General features: G+C 39.2%; 1 protein-coding gene and 1 long non-coding RNA gene across 6 annotated transcripts in view; one reads left to right on the forward strand and one right to left on the reverse strand.

Annotated features, from left to right (window-relative positions):
• Nucleotides 1-968: 968 nt before the first annotated feature.
• LOC122974968 (NACHT, LRR and PYD domains-containing protein 14-like) overlaps nucleotides 969-20,395 on the reverse strand; it is a 123,111-nt gene continuing 103,684 nt past the window's right edge. For all 5 annotated transcript variants that reach the window (XM_044343098.1, XM_044343099.1, XM_044343101.1 and 2 more), the window contains one exon: nucleotides 969-1,370. In XM_044343098.1, coding sequence (XP_044199033.1) covers nucleotides 1,355-1,370 — 16 coding nt within the window. In that variant the 3' untranslated portion in view covers nucleotides 969-1,354. The remainder of the gene's footprint in view (nucleotides 1,371-20,395) is intronic.
• On the forward strand, nucleotides 3,485-10,278 carry LOC122974994. The gene is made up of 2 exons (XR_006400524.1): nucleotides 3,485-3,540; nucleotides 10,172-10,278. It is a non-coding gene; the product is annotated as an uncharacterized LOC122974994 (long non-coding RNA).

A 20,395-nucleotide genomic window follows, 5' to 3' on the forward strand; every position in this document is an offset into this window, starting at 1 on the left:
TTCAGGCAGAGATATTCCCTGAGAGGAGAGATGTTTTGGGAACGCTTGATGACACTGAGCTTATTAAAAGATTGTTTGGACTAAAACAGAATCATTAGTGAGACTGACTTTGTGTGTGATGCAGAGGAGAACACATGATGTTTCTACAGAACATCATTTAAATAAATACAGAACGTCCTCACAATGTTACACTTTATGGTAACGGAGAAAATGCAGCTGTGCAACAGTGACGATTCTGTCAGAAGCCACAATGATGGAAGTCATGAATCAAACTTTGATCTGGCTTAATGCACGTCGTAAAGATAATGAGCATGACGAGGGTCCTCAGTTACAGCCCACTAAAACTTTGATTTACACAGAATCATGTCATCTGCATAATGAAGGATATCTCAACTTCATTACAACAGCTCAAATATTTTATAGGCTTATTTTTTATTGAGGCTCCTTCAAATAACAGCAGAGCTACAGCCTGATATTTGAGAGAGGAGGATGCACCTGAACAATATATGTTTCTATTGTTACGCTATATTTACCTTCATGTAGAGAACACAAGTTAACTTGGGGTGTAGTTGAAAGAGGAATTGGACAGTGGAAGAGAAGATGTTCTTCATGGAGAGGGTTTGCAACATGTGTCTGTGCAATATGTGCAAGATGCAGCACTATTACAGGCTGTGAAACCATGTGGCTGAACCAAGATCATTTCACACAGCTGAGTCTAATTACCTGTTATCTTCATTAACATATAGGCTACATTTATCTCTCAGGCTTTCTTTACATTTTGTAAATATCATCTTATAATGAATTTTGGCATCATAGTTTTGTTCCATAACCTTGGTAAGTTACCTGCCTGGTTACCTGCTTATACACATAATATACCAAATCACAACTGTTTCATATTTCCAGCTGAGACTGTGAGAAAACTACAACACGTCATCATTATTTCTACTTTGCTGCTCTGACTGTGGTAAAACAGTGACGTCTCACTCTCTCCCAGGAGTAATCCTTCTCCTGCTGACAGTCACAGTAAATTCTCTTCTGCTTCATTAATTAGTTTTAGTCCTCGTTAACTCTCAGTGTGATTCTGAGACGCTTGATAAATATGGGCCCAGGGTCAGAGTCTGACTTATAACACCTGTTTTTAATCTTTTCTGCATCAAACAGCTCATGTATAACACATCTGTAAAGTGCTGATTCAACCAAATCCAGAGATAACTGTTCAGTTTGTAGTCAGTTAAGAGACTTAAGTGAAGATGACAAAATCCAGATCCAGACTCCGGTCCAGATGGATCATCAGGATCCAGCTGATCCTCTCTCAACACTCACTCCTGGATGTTCACTCACACTCTGACAGAGATCAATACGACCTCCATCTGATGAGAGAAGAAGAAACAACAGAGGTCATAAATCAGTGTTTAGTGAGACTCACTTCATCAGCTGTCAGTCAGTGATGCAGCACATCCAGTATAAAGAGCAGCAGGGACTTCAGTCCTGTTCAGACCAGAAGTGGAACAGCTGTGCAGCGTAGCCTGCTTCCTTTCAGCTCTCATGTTAACGTGTTGGAGTGAACACACTGAGCTCCAAGCTCACACACCTGCACAGACTTTTGCTATCAAGTCTGTTTACTCTGCAGATTTCACTCAAGTACACAGAGGAAATAAAGTGCTGAGAGTCATGAACACATCATTACTGCAGAAACAGAGACATTCACTCATCAGTTTACTGATGGATTTACTGTTGATACATGTCAACTGTTAGAAAAGTTGAAAGCTACAGAGTCTCTGTGGGATTGAAGATCTTTCCTGCTGTTAAATCATCACATGACAATCAGTCAGAGCTCTCAGCTAAACAGCTGCTGTGATTCCTGGACTTCAGCAGAGGTTCTGGTCTGTATAAAGACCACATGGTTACTAAACGTAATGATGCTTGTGTGAAATCAGAGCCAGTGATTTGCAGGCTGCAGTCAGACTGATCTTAGAGCTCTGACAAAGATGAACTGATCAATTCTTTAGTGTTGAAATGAGAGAACAAACACTTTCAGATCAGATTTGATGGTAGGACAGTTTGATGATGAGGACCACTGTCTCTATACATCTTGTAAGGCTGTCAGCTGTAATCCAGCTTTATTTCCTGCAGACATGAACACAACAACAACAGTTGTCTTCACATCAACTCAAACACATGATCACAACAAGCTTCTGGCTGATCTGATTGGCTGACTGTTCTCTCTCTCTCTGTCTTTCTGTCCAATCCTGAAGCCTGTCACCATTCTCCTCTCACAGCTTCACTGAGGAAAGCAGCCACTGAGAAGGTTGAAGGTTCACCAGGAAACACTGGATCTTTGCTTTGATACTAACTGTGTTTAATACAAAACTGCTGAAACCAGCACAGACTGACTCCAACTCTCTACTCACATCAGAGTCTCCAGTCTACAGTCTGGACTCTCCTGAAGATCAGACAGCTGCTTCACGTCCGAGTCAGTTTATTTCCTCCTAGACGCAGAGATCTCAGATGGGATGAGGGGTTGGACTTCAGAGCTGAGGCCAGAGAATCACAGCTGGTCTTTGACAAACTGCAGTGTTTCAATCTGAATAAAGAATAAATGACGTCACTTTAGAAAACAAAGTTCATGCTTGAAATCATTCAATGTTTCATAATCTGTTCAGAGCTGAAGAAGATTTAGAATGTAGAAGTTTAGAAAGTTGTAGATGTGATCTCTAGATCCCCTACGAGACAGCCAGAGTCAGCTGACCATCCTGAGTCACCACAGTCCCGTAAACTGCGGCGGGTCCACAGACTGAAACTATTCACGTCACGGTTTACGGGACTGTGGTGACTCAAGGCAGCTAATATAGCAGCTAGCATCTACGTTACTTTTACACTTAAAATAAGATTTTTGTGCACGTTGTAATAACTGGATTTAAACAAAGTGGACATTTTACACATCATGCTGCTCTAACTGAACCATTTACAACAAGTAACCACTGCACACACACAACACAGAGCACATGTACATGTTTACTGAGTAAAGACACAAATGCAAAGATCCATCTCTGGATTTCAAGAATCAATTATTGATCATTCAAATAAGAATCGCAATTAATCTGAAAATCTATTTTTTTGTCCTAAAGTTTAGAAGATGGAAACTCCAAACAGCTGAACCCAACAGGATGCAGGTTAAAAACTGTCAAATAGAAAAGATAAAAACAGAGTTTCAGAGGTTCAGAGTGAATTATCCAGTGTAGATTTTTCTTGTTATATGAAGGTTTTAAATGTGCAGCTCAACATTGTTCTGACAGTCAATGGACTAAACCACTGAAGAAGAAAATAGATCCTCAGTGTGGATCAGCATAATATCAGCTTTATGTCTGCAGTTTAGTGTCACCACAACTGTCACATCATATTAATCTCAGCACAGAAGTAAAAAATGGTGTCTTACTCCAGAGTCTCCAGTCTACAGTGTGGACTCTCCAGAAAATCACACAGCTGCTTCACGTCACACACGTCGTTTCCAGACAGATTCAGCTCTCTCAGATGGGAGGGGTTGGACTTCAGAGCTGAGACCAGAGAAGCACAACTGGTCTCTGACAAACTGCAGCTCCACAATCTGAATAAAGAATAAATGATGTAGATTAAAATCCATTTATAATCCAATCAGATGTGTTCAGGTTTTAAATGTGTAGTTCAACATTACTATGTCCTCATCAATGGGCTTTTCACTAAAATGAGCAGAGTAACTTTGTCATTGTGTTATTGTGGATCATCATGATGTCAGCCTTCTACAGACATCATCCAAATGTCACCACAACATTCAGACACATATTCATGTCAACACTGATTCATAAAAAATACTTTAAACACCTGCATTTAGATCAGTGTGTGTGTTCTGAAGGATCAATATCAATGATCAGACATTATTCATTAAAACACATTAAATAATATAATAAAGAAATATTTCTCCTTCAACATATGAACTTGATCTAGGGCTGTGTGGTTAATCAAATTTAACTTCCGATTACGATTTTGGTTTCCAACGATTATGAAAACAACATAATGGAGATAAAACGATTATTATTTATTATTGTCATTTCGCAGTGATGCTCTCGTTTTGTCTTGTGTTCTAAATCCAGCAAACCTCTTTCCTTTACAGCGGTGCGCTTTCGCTCCTCCTTAAACGCCTCCGACAGGCGTTGAGCGTCTCTGTCCACAGACTAACCTGCCTTCACCAGGCTGACTGACAGCTGGGATTTACTGAACCTAAATAGTTTCCATGTCGGCTCCACGGGAAGAAATCAACAGTGTTTGTACTTATTGATTCATTGGTTTTATTTCCTCGCCCACTGTAGCGAGTGAATCTGCCTGTAGTGAAACCGGAGGTAACGTTAGCTGGGAGGCTAGCGGAGGCTAGCTGGCTGTGCTTCCCTCCGGTCAGGCTGCGGCTAACGCTCCGCTAGCCTCCCAGCTAGCCCCGGCTCTCCGTCTGGATCCAACCGGAGCACCGAGCCCCGGTTTGTTATTCAGGTTAAAGTGGGAAGAAGCAGCGGGTCTGTCGGGCAGCTGAGTGAAGTGGAGCCTGCGGAGGAAACACCGGGACCGTCAGGATGAAACAGTCCGCAGAGGAGCTGCTGTGTTCGGCTGCAGAGATAGGAAACACCTCGGCTGACAGGATGTACCACTCCGTTGGAAAAAACGTTTTCTTTTTCTTCTTCTTCTTTTTGGTTTATAACAGCTATTGGCAACCAGCGTATGAGGTGCATTACCGCCACCTTCTGCTTCGGACTGTGCACCAAAGATTAAATCCTGCACATTACTCCTGTCTGTCTGATAAAGTCAAAGAAAACTACTGCTCCACCCACTTGGCAGGTTCATGTGTTTTAATGCTGAGCTCCTGAACTCCAGTCTTCATAAGTTCTTCCTTCATATATTGTCTTTCTTGATCATTAGTACAATCTATGATTGCAGGTGTAATAGTCTCCTCAGCCAGGTGGAAAAAAATATGTGCATATATATCAGCATTGGCAAAAATGTGAGTCAAAAAGTAATTGTGTTAAATAATCGTGATTATGATTTTTGCCATAATCGAGCAGCCCTACCGTCTATACAAACTCATGTTGTTCAGCCAAACACGAGTAAAAATGTCAAAAGACTAAAACACGACACATTTATATGTTTTAGGCCTACATGCGCAAAACAGTTGAGCAAGAATAATAAAAGACCTGCATCACTTGAAAGAGCGTCATCATTATGTACATTTAAAACACATAAATGCTATCCCATAATGCAACACATGGACTGTCAGTACCTGCTGTTTCAACTTTATCACTTTGAGCACAGACAGCAGAAACTGAAAGTCTGCTCATTAGTTCATCTGCACTGTTTGTATTTGTGTTGACATCAGTCTGATACCTGCAGACAGCTGCTGGCTGGCGTTAGCTCCCCGGCAGGTAGAAACAGACTGAATACAGTAGAATCTGCACACTGTTCAGTCCACTTCCACGCTTTCACATCTCGTAGTCAGAGATAATATCTCGTTAACAAACACAAACCCAGAGCTCAGATCAGTGTGTGGAGTCTTTTTTCAGTCTGTTCCTCTTGTAGATGTGATCTCTAGATCCCCTACGAGACAGCCAGAGTCAGCTGACCATCCTGAGTCACCACAGTCCCGTAAACTGCGGCGGGTCCACAGACTGAAACTATTCACGTCACGGTTTACGGGACTGTGGTGACTCAAGGCAGCTAATATAGCAGCTAGCATCTACGTTACTTTTACACTTAAAATAAGATTTTTGTGCACGTTGTAATAACTGGATTTAAACAAAGTGGACATTTTACACATCATGCTGCTCTAACTGAACCATTTACAACAAGTAACCACTGCACACACACAACACAGAGCACATGTACATGTTTACTGAGTAAAGACACAAATGCAAAGATCCATCTCTGGATTTCAAGAATCAATTATTGATCATTCAAATAAGAATCGCAATTAATCTGAAAATCTATTTTTTTGTCCTAAAGTTTAGAAGATGGAAACTCCAAACAGCTGAACCCAACAGGATGCAGGTTAAAAACTGTCAAATAGAAAAGATAAAAACAGAGTTTCAGAGGTTCAGAGTGAATTATCCAGTGTAGATTTTTCTTGTTATATGAAGGTTTTAAATGTGCAGCTCAACATTGTTCTGACAGTCAATGGACTAAACCACTGAAGAAGAAAATAGATCCTCAGTGTGGGTCAGCATAATATCAGCTTTATGTCTGCAGTTTAGTGTCACCACAACTGTCACATCATATTAATCTCAGCACAGAAGTAAAAAATGGTGTCTTACTTCAGAGTCTCCAGTCTACAGTGTGGACTCTCCAGAAAATCACACAGCTGCTTCACGTCACACATGTCGTTGTGAGACAGATTCAGATATCTCAGATGGGAGGGGTTGGACTTCAGAGCTGAGGCCAGAGAAGCACAACTGATCTCTGACAACCTGCAGTAACTCAATCTGAATAAAGAATAAATGATGTAGATTAAAATCCATTTATAATCCAATCAGATGTGTTCAGGTTTTAAATGTGTAGTTCAACATTACTATGTCCTCATCAATGGGCTTTTCACTAAAATGAGCAGAGTAACTTTGTCATTGTGTTATTGTGGATCATCATGATGTCAGCCTTCTACAGACATCATCCAAATGTCACCACAACATTCAGACACATATTCATGTCAACACTGATTCATAAAAAATACTTTAAACACCTGCATTTAGATCAGTGTGTGTGTTCTGAAGGATCAATATCAATGATCAGACATTATTCATTAAAACACATTAAATAATATAATAAAGAAATATTTCTCCTTCAACATATGAACTTGATCTAGGGCTGTGTGGTTAATCAAATTTAACTTCCGATTACGATTTTGGTTTCCAACGATTATGAAAACAACATAATGGAGATAAAACGATTATTATTTATTATTGTCATTTCGCAGTGATGCTCTCGTTTTGTCTTGTGTTCTAAATCCAGCAAACCTCTTTCCTTTACAGCGGTGCGCTTTCGCTCCTCCTTAAACGCCTCCGACAGGCGTTGAGCGTCTCTGTCCACAGACTAACCTGCCTTCACCAGGCTGACTGACAGCTGGGATTTACTGAACCTAAATAGTTTGCATGTCGGCTCCACGGGAAGAAATCAACAGTGTTTGTACTTATTGATTCATTGGTTTTATTTCCTCGCCCACTGTAGCGAGTGAATCTGCCTGTAGTGAAACCGGAGGTAACGTTAGCTGGGAGGCTAGCGGAGGCTAGCTGGCTGTGCTTCCCTCCGGTCATGCTGCGGCTAACGCTCCGCTAGCCTCCCAGCTAGCCCCGGCTCTCCGTCTGGATCCAACCGGAGCACCGAGCCCCGGCTTCTTATTCAGGTTAAAGTGGGAAGAAGCAGCGGGTCTGTCGGGCAGCTGAGTGAAGTGGAGCCTGCGGAGGAAACACCGGGACCGTCAGGATGAAACAGTCCGCAGAGGAGCTGCTGTGTTCGGATGCAGAGATAGGAAACACCTCGGCTGACAGGATGTACCACTCTGTTGGAAAAAACGTTTTCTTTTTCTTCTTCTTCTTTTTGGTTTATAACAGCTATTGGCAACCAGCGTATGAGGTGCATTACCGCCACCTTCTGCTTCGGACTGTGGACCAAAGATTAAATCCTGCACATTACTCCTGTCTGTCTGATAAAGTCAAAGAAAACTACTGCTCCACCCACTTGGCAGGTTCATGTGTTTTAATGCTGAGCTCCTGAACTCCAGTCTTCATAAGTTCTTCCTTCATATATTGTCTTTCTTGATCATTAGTACAATCTATGATTGCAGGTGTAATAGTCTCCTCAGCCAGGTGGAAAAAAATATGTGCATATATATCGGCATCGGCAAAAATGAGAGTCAAAAAGTAATTGTGTTAAATAATCGTGATTATGATTTTTGCCATAATCGAGCAGCCCTACCGTCTATACAAACTCATGTTGTTCAGCCAAACACAAGTAAAAATGTCAAAAGACTAAAACACGACACATTTATATGTTTTAGGTCTACATGTGCAAAACAGTTGAGCAAGAATAATAAAAGACCTGCATCACTTGCAAGAGCTTCATCATTATGTACATTTAAAACACATAAATGCTATCCCATAATGCAACACATGGACTGTCAGTACCTGCTGTTTCAACTTTATCACTTTGAGCACAGACAGCAGAAACTGAAAGTCTGCTCATTAGTTCATCTGCACTGTTTGTATTTGTGTTGACATCAGTCTGATACCTGCAGACAGCTGCTGGCTGGCGTTAGCTCCCCGGCAGGTAGAGACAGACTGAATACAGTAGAATCTGCACACTGTTCAGTCCACTTCCACGCTTTCACATCTCGTAGTCAGAGATAATATCTCGTTAACAAACACAAACCCACAGCTCAGATCAGTGTGTGGAGTCTTTTTTCAGTCTGTTCCTCTTGTAGAAGTGATCTCTAGATCCCCTACGAGACAGCCAGAGTCAGCTGACCATCCTGAGTCACCACAGTCCCGTAAACTGCGGTGGGTCCACAGACTGAAACTATTCACGTCACGGTTTACGGGACTGTGGTGACTCAAGGCAGCTAATATAGCAGCTAGCATCTATGTTACTTTTACACTTAAAATAAGATTTTTGTGCACGTTGTAATAACTGGATTTAAACAAAGTGGACATTTTACACATCATGCTGCTCTAACTGAACCATTTACAACAAGTAACCACTGCACACACACAACACAGAGCACATGTACATGTTTACTGAGTAAAGACACAAATGCAAAGATCCATCTCTGGATTTCAAGAATCAATTATTGATCATTCAAATAAGAATCGCAATTAATCTGAAAATCTATTTTTTTGTCCTAAAGTTTAGAAGATGGAAACTCCAAACAGCTGAACCCAACAGGATGCAGGTTAAAAACTGTCAAATAGAAAAGATAAAAACAGAGTTTCAGAGGTTCAGAGTGAATTATCCAGTGTAGATTTTTCTTGTTATATGAAGGTTTTAAATGTGCAGCTCAACATTGTTCTGACAGTCAATGGACTAAACCACTGAAGAAGAAAATAGATCCTCAGTGTGGGTCAGCATATCAGCTTTATGTCTGCAGTTTAGTGTCACCACAACTGTCACATCATATTAATCTCAGCACAGAAGTAAAAAATGTTGTCTGACCTCAGAACCTCCAGTCTACAGTGTGGACTCTCCAGAAAATCACACAGCTGCTTCACGTCACCCACGTTGTTGTCAGACAGATTCAGCTCTCTCAGATGGGAGGGGTTGGACTTCAGAGCTGAGACCAGAGAAGCACAGCTGATCTCTGACAACCTGCAGCGCCACAATCTGAATAAAGAATAAATGATGTAGATTAAAATCCATTTATAATCCAATCAGATGTGTTCAGGTTTTAAATGTGTAGTTCAACATTACTATGTCCTCATCAATGAACTTTTCACTAAAATGAGCAGAGTAACTTTGTCATTGTGTTATTGTGGATCATCATGATGTCAGCCTTCTACAGACATCATCCAAATGTCACCACAACATTCAGACACATATTCATGTCAACACTGATTCATAAAAAATACTTTAAACACCTGCATTTAGATCAGTGTGTGTGTGTGAGAGAGAGAGAGATTATTGTGAAGGATCAATATCAATGATCAGACATTATTCATTAAAAACATTAAATAATATAATAAAGAAATATTTCTCCTTCAACAAGTAAACTTGATCAATTTAAAACAGATATTAGTTGAGAGGATCTTCTGTATACAGATGTGACTCTTTACCAAAAGTTATAAACATTAATTTATTTTAACAACCAACAGTGGACATTTTCTACAGTTTCTTTAAGAATCAGTCATCTTTTATAACTACAGACTAAACTTTGTACAGTAAAAAAATGAAAATATGGAAAAAAGAAAATGAACTTCATGGATGTAAGTTATGTATGTACATAAATTAGGTTCAGTTGTTAAACATTAAGATCAACAATAGTAACAGACAGTCAGTGAACTGACCTCAGAGTCTCCAGTCTACAGTCTGGACTCTCCAGAAAATCACACAGTAGCTTCACGTGTGATTCCTGAAACTCTCTTCCAGACAGATTCAGCTCTCTCAGATGGGAGAGGTTGGACTTCAGAGCTGAGACCAGAGAGGCACAACTGGTCTCTGACAACCTGCAGTCAGTCAATCTGAATAAAGAATAAATGATGTAGATTAAAATCCATTTATAATCCAATCAGATGTGTTCAGGTTTTAAATGTGTAGTTCAACATTACTATGTCCTCATCAATCAGCTTTTCACTAAAATGAGCAGAGTAACTTTGTCATTGTGTTATTGTGGATCATCATAATATCAGCCAGAGCGGCGCCAGACAATTATCAGCAGGGGGGCACAAGGTCGTCACGGGTGGGCACTCCTTTTTACATCCTCATAGATCAGACATTTCTTTCTTTTTTTTGGTAGTTTAAATGAGTCAGATGAATGGCTTTCTACACATAAAAGAAGAAATAACACAATAAAGTGGAAACTGCTTATATTGATCACATGTGTCTGGATCAAATTGATCACTATCAACAGATGATTATTATAACTGATTTTTAAACATTTTTATTTCTCATGCAGAATACCATCTAATTGACATTTGTATATTTATTACATGAATATAAAGTAATGAAACGAGCAGCTTCTCTATTTAATGAATTTTACTGACTGTTTCAAAATACAGTACAGCTGTTTAAACGCTGGTTGTTGTGTCGCTGTTGTGTCGCTGCTGCATCTCGTTGGCTGGTTTTTGGCAGTTTGTCATGAGCTTCGAGGAAACAACGTTTTTCATTGAGAGAAAATGATTTTCTTTTTCCCGTCATGATTTCAATGTGCAGGCAGCAGCAGCCTCAGGTCACCAGCTGGAAGCAGACGGGTTACCACGAGGCAGTAATGGTGCCGCAGCCGCCAGGAACATATCAAACATGTTTCATGGGAGTAAAATAAAAAAAAATAGAATTACTGTTGTTGTACAATTTTTTCCATATGGATTCATGTATGAAAAGGCCCAAAATGAACACTGTACTTGATTAGTATAAGCAAACTATTTAAACAACATTTGTATAAGAATGATTCAGTCTCAAGCTTTGTGATCCATATAAGCGATTGATCACTGTAACTGTGATCAATACAGGCGGTTTCCACTGTAATAACCAAACCAACACTGCATAACTCTTGAAACAAATTGAACAATGAATATGTTACAGTTCAGAACTTCCTCACAGAAACCACAATCCTAACATGCCACGGCGGGTGTCCAGTCAACATGGATGATCTGATGCGCATCTGGATCTGTTGTTACACCGTATTTGGTGACTGAAGGGTCCTTTAGAGTAGGAATGTGCGATTAATCGAATTTTATTTTCGATTACGATTTAGGCTTCCTACGATTATGAAAACAAGATAATTTAGATAAAACGATTATTGTTTATTATTGTCATTTCGCAGTGATGCTCTCGTTTTGTCTTGTGTTCTAAATCCAGCAAACCTCTTTCCTTTACAGCGGTGCGCTTTCGCTCCTCCTTAAACGCCTCCGACAGGCGTTGAGCGTCTCTGTCCACAGACTAACCTGCCTTCACCAGGCTGACTGACAGCTGGGATTTACTGAACCTAAATAGTTTGCATGTCGGCTCCACGGGAAGAAATCAACAGTGTTTGTACTTATTGATTCATTGGTTTTATTTCCTCGCCCACTGTAGCGAGTGAATCTGCCTGTAGTGAAACCGGAGGTAACGTTAGCTGGGAGGCTAGCGGAGGCTAGCTGGCTGTGCTTCCCTCCGGTCATGCTGCGGCTAACGCTCCGCTAGCCTCCCAGCTAGCCCCGGCTCTCCGTCTGGATCCAACCGGAGCACCGAGCCCCGGTTTGTTATTCAGGTTAAAGTGGGAAGAAGCAGCGGGTCTGTCTGGCAGCTGAGTGAAGTGGAGCCTGCGGAGGAAACACCGGGACCGTCAGGATGAAACAGTCCGCAGAGGAGCTGCTGTGTTCGGATGCAGAGATAGGAAACACCTCGGCTGACAGGATGTACCACTCTGTTGGAAAAAACGTTTTCTTTTTCTTCTTCTTTTTGGTTTATAACAGCTATTGGCAACCAGCGTATGAGGTGCATTACCGCCACCTTCTGCTTCGGACTGTGGACCAAAGATTAAATCCTGCACATTACTCCTGTCTGTCTGATAAAGTCAAAGAAAACTACTGCTCCACCCACTTGGCAGGTTCATGTGTTTTAATGCTGAGCTCCTGAACTCCAGTCTTCATAAGTTCTTCCTTCATATATTGTCTTTCTTGATCATTAGTACAATCTATGATTGCAGGTGTAATAGTCTCCTCAGCCAGGTGGATAAAATGTGCACATATATCGGCATCGGCAAAAACGAGATGGAAAATCCAATATCGTGCATGCCTAAAACACATATACAGCCGGATATTTCTGTGATTTAAACAGCTGTCTGTGCAGATTACGCTTCACTGAATGCAACAGAAAAAAACCCCAAAACATGGGGTCTCCGTGAGACACTCAGAGTCAGTGTCGACTGCTACATTTAATAAAATGGAAGCGTTTCTGTTCCATGAGTCAAAATGCAATTGTGTTAAATAGTTGTGATTTCAATATTGACCAAAATAATCGTGAGTATGATATTTGCCATAATCGAGCAGCCCTACTTTAGAGCCAACATATGTCTCAACCATCCTGCTGTGACTTCACTTTAAGGCACGGCCTGGTCCCAACATGCTTCATCCTCTGGACGAGTTTTTGTTAAAAAAGTGGCTCAAACATAGCTGCTTAGCCACAGTTTCCAACTTTCATCTAGCTGTTAGCTACATGAAACTGTGTTGTGACAGTGCGTATGCGATGTAGCCTAACTTCAGTCACGTACAGTAAGACAGGAAGTTTCCATGAATCTGAAGTTTGGGTGGGGCACAACATCCCAATTGGACAGACATTGCCCCCCAGTGCCCCCCTGTCCTGCTGGCTGTGATGTCAGCCTTCTACAGATATCATCCACATGTCACCACAACATTCAGACACATATTCATGTCAACACTGATTTATAAAAAATACTTTAAACACCTGCATTGATCTCTCTGTGTCCCTGTATGTATGTGTGTGTGTGTGTGTGTGTTCTAAAATATAAATATTTTAGAACACACACAATGATCAGACATTATTCATTAAACACATTAAATAAAATAATAAAGAAATATTTCTCCTTTCAGCAAGTAAACTTGATCAATTTAAAACAGATATTAGTTGAGAGGATCTTCTATATACAGATGTGACTCTTTACCAAAAATTATGAACATTCATTTACTTTAACAACTAACAGTGGACATTTTCTACAGTTTCTACAGTCAGTGAACTGACCTCAGAGTCTCCAGTCTACAGTGTGGACTCTCCTTAAGATCAGACAGCTGTTTCATGTCCCAGTCCTTCAAGTTATTTCCTCTTAGATCAAGATATCTCAGATGGGATGAGGGGTTGGACTTCAGAGCTGAGACCAGAGAAGCACAGCTGATCTCTGACAAACTGCAGCCACTCAATCTGAATAAAGAATAAATGATGTCACTTTAGAAAACAAAGTTTAGAAAATGGAAACTCCAACCAGCTGAACCCAACAGGATGCAGGTTAAAGACTTTCAAATACAAACAGTGAAAAAGAGCTCTCATTAATATTAACGACAACATGCTGCTACTTCAATAAACACGTAGTGACTTCATCTCTTAAACTCTGCAGCTCCACCAGTGACTCCATCTATACAAACTCATGTTGTGCAGCCAAACACAAGTTAAAAATCCACATGAACATTTCAGATTCTACTCAAGATCCCAACATTTATAATGATATCAAATATGTCAGGATGGATGTTGGGAAAATAGGAGGAAAATGATGTTCAACATATCGACATTATTTACATTTAATGGAATGATGTCGCCATGAAAAAAATCACAGCATCTTGTGTTTAAATATTTCTGTTAATATAAACACTGCACAGCTTCATAATAGTGTTGGAACAAGTAAATACTGGATATTATATTTGTTGCTGTCTGATTGAGGTTTTTGGTTTAAATTTAAAGAACAAAATTTAAAGTGAAGTAGAGCTGGGCAATTAACCGAAAATGTATCAAGACCGACATTAAGACCCTCTCACTGACTTAATCTTTCTCATGTTGGTTAAGTCGGTTAATAATTTCCCCAATGCGTGCGTTCATGAACTGTCTCTTTAAAACAATACTATGTTGTGTTCAGTCATGTGCCTCCGCCCCGTCCAACTAACGTTAGTGCGAGTTCACTCAAAGCAAGCTGGCACCATGGATGACACAAGCACTAACACTGAGCCAACAAATAGGCCTCAACCTGAGAAGCTTATAACTAAAAAGAATACCGTGTCTGTGGTTTGGACACATTTCAGCTTCAGTGAAGACGACACAGAGCAAAAATAAGTCAAATGTAAAAACTTTGGAAAAACAATTTCAGTGACCAAAGGTAACACCACCAATCTGTTTAATCACTTGGAACACAATCACATTACTGAATATGAAGAGTTCATGGCTCAAAAAAAGAGAGAGACTGACAAACGCTAAAGTGCTTCCACAAAGCAGCTGACGCTAACACAAGCATTTACAAATGCCGCACATTATGCAAAGGATTCAAGAAGATGGAAAGAAATAACTGATGCTATTGCATATTACATCATGAAGGATATGGATCCCGTAGCTACTGTGGAACAAAGTGGGTTTAAACATCTTGTTAAAACCCTCGACAAAAGATACGCTGTGCCATTGCAAAAATATTTTTCCCAAACAGCAGTGCCCAACATGTACAAAACATGTCGTGAGAAGGTAGCCGCTGAACTAAAATCTGTTCAGTACTTTGTAGGAACGCCTGATCTCTGGTCAAGTACAAGGATGGAGCCATACTTGAGCCTTACGTCGCACTACATTGACGATGAATGGAACCTGCGCAACAGATGCCTGAAGACGGCATATTTTGCAGATGATGACACATCAGAAATGATTGCACAGGGCCTTAGAAATGTGCTGTCTGCATGGGACCTCATGGAAGAGAACCTCATGACCATTACGACAGACAACAGCACTAATGTCGTCAAAGCTACACAGCTCAATGGACGGACACGGGAGCAATGTTTTGGACACAGGTTGCACCTGGCAATCGATAGGTAACACATCAGCTGATCAGACACTATGCTACAGTTGAGCTAGAGCTATCTTTTAGTTCACTTTAAATAAATACTGTGACAATAATAATCAACTATTCATATAGCACTTTTCTTAATGTTACAATGTGCTTCATATTACAATGTTAACTTCACATGACAATGTAAAACAACGCTACAATGACTCATCATTAAAGTAGAAATAAAAATTACTCTAGAAGTCTGTTATTAATCTATTATTAATTAAGTAGCTTTGAATTAAGAGATTTCTCCTCATCTATTATTTTGCTTAAGTTTTATAGTTTGTAAAGTCTTTAGGTATAAGTCAAACCCTCAATAAAATAATAATTCATCTTTTCATGTGTGTGTATTTCAGAAAATGCAACGGAAGATCAACGTGTGCAGCGGGAAATGAGGGTTTGCAAAAAGATTGTCAGTGCTTCTTCCTATAGTTGTAAAAAGAAGAAGGCGCTTGTGAAAGCACAACAAGAGCTGAACCTGCCACAACACAAGTTGAAAACTGCATGTGCCACCAGATGGGGATCAATGCAAATGATGACTGCAAGGATCCTTGAGCAAAAGAAAGCCATCACACAGATCCTCGCTGATGATGAGAAATCAAGGCAACTTGTTCCATCTTGGGCTGACCTGGATGTCTTAGAGGCTGTCAACAAAGCTCTCTCCCCATTGATGGAGTTCACAGATGCCCTGTCAGGAGAAGAGTATGTGACCATTTCATTTGTGAACTCTGTCCTACACATCCTCCATTCATGAGTGCTGGCTGAGGACGAAGATGACATGGAGCTGACTAAAACAATCAAAACCTGCATCCTTAAGGAGAAGTTCTCAGAACCCATCACAGAAGAGCTACTGGAAGCATACACTTCTGCACACCATGTCCCCACCATTCAGGAAGAAGTCAGAACAAAGATGATGGAGTCAGCAGCTGCAGTCCACAGGGAAAGTACCCCAGAGAGCACAGAGCCGTCTACGTCTTCATCATAAGCAAAGAAACCAAGGAGGTTATTAGGAAGTTTTTTCAAAGGAAGTGAGGCAACCCTTTCAACTGCACCCACTGTGTCATTTCAGCAAACAGTAGAAGCACAGCTGAGCGGCTACTTGGTGTCTCTCATGCTGGATAGTGAGGAAAATCCACTGGAATGGTGGAGAAAGAATCATGTACACTTTCTCACTAAAAACAAGGTGGTAAAAAAGTACTTTCGCATGCCAGCCACTAGCTCGCCATCTGAGGGGTTTTCAATTCAGGAGGAAACATTGTCACATGCCTCAGATACAGCCTGTTGATCCACTGGAGGTGTCTTGTCCGAGCTTTTCTCTTGCTCTTAATCAGCAGTGTTGCATTAACATTTTCACACATGGCGTTATTTAAAATAATTTATTTTGTTTGCAAGAGATGTAAGTTATTATTTTCTACTTTTTTTTTAGGGAACTTGCTTTTTACTTTAGAACTAAAATGTGACCTTTTTCACAAGACATTTTCATTTCAAGTGATGTGTACTTTGATTTCAACTGTTTGAAATATTCAATAAATAACCATAAATAGTTTATCTGTGTGTGTTTCAAAAATTAATTAAAAAACACAAAGTTAACATATGTTTCATTGGAAAAAAATATCCCAGTAGTTCAGCATGTTTACAGTACAGACCTTGTCAGCGAACTATGAGGGCAGTGTAAAAAAAAGCATATAAAATAAATAAGTGTTCATTAATCATAATCGAGTTTGAAATAATCCTGATATTGATTTAGTCATATCGCCCAGCCCTAAAGTGAAGGTGAAATTTAATGTAAAAATCAAGAGTTTCAGAGGTTCAGAGTGAATTATCCAGTGTAGATTTTTCTTGTTATATGAAGGTTTTAAATGTGCAGCTCAACATTGTTCTGACAGTCAATGGACTAAACCACTGAAGAAGAAAATAGATCCTCAGTGTGGATCAGCATAATATCAGCTTTATGTCTGCAGTTTAGTGTCACCACAACTGTCACATCATATTAATCTCAGCACAGAAGTAAAAAATGGTGTCAGATGGGAGGGGTTGGACTTCAGAGCTGAGACCAGAGAAGCACAACTGATCTCTGACAACCTGCAGTAACTCAATCTGAATAAAGAATAAATGATGTAGATTAAAATCCATTTATAATCCAATCAGATGTGTTCAGGTTTTAAATGTGTAGTTCAACATTACTATGTCCTCATCAATGAACTTTTCACTAAAATAAGCAGAGTAACTTTGTCATTGTGTTATTGTGGATCATCATGATGTCAGCCTTCTACAGACATCATCCAAATGTCACCACAACATTCAGACACATATTCATGTCAACACTGATTCATAAAAAATACTTTAAACACCTGCATTTAGATCAGTGTGTGTGTGTGTGTGTGAGAGAGAGAGAGAGATTATTGTGAAGGATCAATATCAATTATCAGACATTATTGTGTAAAAAACATTAAATAATCTAATAAAAGAAATATTTCTCCTTCAGCAAGTAAACTTGATCAATTCAAAACAGATATTAGTTGAGAGGATCTTCTGTATACAGATGTGACTCTTTACCAAAAGTTATAAGCATTCATTTATTTTAACAACTAACAGTGGACATTTTCTACAGTTTCTTTAAGAATCAGTCATCTTTTATAACTACAGACTAAACTTTGTACAGTAAAGAAATGAAAATATGGAAAAAAGAAAATGAACTTCATGGATGTAAGTTATGTATGTACATAAATTAGGTTCAGTTGTTAAACATTAAGATCAACAATAGTAACAGACAGTCAGTGAACTGACCTCAGAGTCTCCAGTCTACAGTCTGGACTCTCCAGAAAATCACACAGTAGTTTTAATCCTGAGACTTTCAGGTCGTTTCCTCTTACATCCAGATCTCTCAGATGGGAGGGGTTGGACTTCAGAGCCGAGACCAGAGAAGCACAGCTGGTCTCTGACAATCTGCAGAGCCACAATCTGAATAAAGAATAAATGATGTACATTAAAATCCATTTATAATCCAATCAGATGTGTTCAGGTTTTAAATGTGTAGTTCAACATTACTATGTCCTGATTCATTAGATTAGATTATTTTTTAGTTTGAACATGTTAAAATAACAAAATAAAATATATAGGCAGCAAAACAAAAGAAATAAAAATAACAGCAAACTTTCAGTAAGCAACTTAAATAATAACCATTCAATGGAACTTTTCTAGTCCTACCCCTTTTTATAATTTAACAATCAAATCAAAGCCAAAAACATTCAAAACAACACAAGAGAATAAAGATAACTTGCATAGAACCAATAACAACAAACAAAAACAACACAAGTCAAAAAGACACTCTGTACCAAATCATATTATTCCAGACCACCTCTTTGTTCATCCATTCTATATCTGTTCAATATGTTATTTTTAAAGATTTGTTTAAACTTACTTAATGTTCTACATGTTTTCATTTCTTCATTATGGTTGTTCCATAGATTAACTCCCTTTATTGTGATGATAATAATAATAATAATAATAATAATAATAATAATAATAATATTTATTGAGTTGACTTCCATGAGTTCATTCATAAAATTGATTCATAAAATGCTGCTGAACTCAGTCAAGTCTGAAATTAGAGGATCAATATGAAATCAGACATGTTGAACTAAACCTGTTTATTATTTATTACATGACCTCCTTCTTCCTGTATTTGGTAGTTTAGTAGGTTTGTGTAATTAAAACATGTTACTGGTGGCAGTAATGATTCCTCCTGTCCATACTGACTGTGAAGTGGTCTCTTCCTAACACAGCTACACTGTAGGAAATGAGTTCATAAGTTCAGGAAATACCAAAAATGTATTAACCAAACATGTGAACTTCAGTGGAGGATTTGAATTGAATATATAGAAAAAACTGCCAAAGCTACAGCCAGTGAACTGACCTCAGAGTCTCCAGTCTACAGTTTGGACTCCCCAGTCCAGCAGATAGAGGCTTCAATCTTGAACCAGTCGGACCATCCTCCAGGAGGTTTGCACTCAGGTCAAGCTCTCTTAGATGGGAGGGGTTGGACTTCAGAGCTGAGGCCACAACTTCACAGTGAGTCTCTGAGAGGTCACAGCCAGAAAGTCTGTAATGACACATATATTACAACATATGTTATCATGAAAGAGGACACTTTATATTTACTTCCTGCATTTGATGATGAAACAGTTTGACATTCCCTATTTTGATTAACATTTGCTCTTCACATCAGTGGTTCAGCTCATCTTTTTAAAAAAAAAAATTTTCTGAGGCATTTTATTCCTTTAATGTAAGGCGACAGTTGAGAGATAACAGGAAACAAGAGGAGAGAGAGAGAGACAGGGAATGACATGCAACAAAGGTCAGCCACCTGAATCAAACCACTGATATTGTGATTATATGACATGTATCTTAACCAGTAGGCTACCAGAGCACTCCCAGTTCAGCTAATCGTATCTCACTGTGCTTGGATGAAACAATAATTCTCATCACTCTCTCTCATACCTGCAGACTTTTAATCTTTGTTTTGCTTTAATCTTGCAGATGAAGGGAGAGAAAATGGAGTTACATTGAGGCTTCCATAATGTTCACAGTCTGTCTGTGTGATCTGATCCCATGTCTGTCTCCACAAAGTTAGCATGAGGACATCTTGATAAGAAAAACATTTTTACTGTCCACTATTTTTAATTTTTAATTTGACTGCAGGATATTTTTACTCAGTTCAACTCAGTGAACAGTTACAGTTGAGAAAGATCATCTCTCATTGCTAGCTGCTGTTGTCAGGTTCACATCCATCAGCGGCAAAATTTAGTGACAGTTGACAAACACAAATGAAACAAATGGCTTTACAATATTAGACCTGTACATATCAAATATTAATGTAATTCAATATTTAGATGTGCAGGACAGACGACTGCATGATGTTTAGTTGTCAACATTATTTTCTAATAATCTAAAAACTGATTCAGCACAAAAACACAATTAACAAACCAATAAGGTTGAATTATTTTCATCATGATGTCATCAGAAAGATGTTATCAGGGTATCAGCATTAAAATATAACATTGACCTTTAATGTGTATAAGATCTCTTTAAACAGTCTGAATTCTACCATTC

This window comes from Thunnus albacares, chromosome 23, assembly GCF_914725855.1.
Source record: "Thunnus albacares chromosome 23, fThuAlb1.1, whole genome shotgun sequence".
In the NCBI taxonomy this organism is placed as follows: domain Eukaryota; kingdom Metazoa; phylum Chordata; class Actinopteri; order Scombriformes; family Scombridae; genus Thunnus; species Thunnus albacares.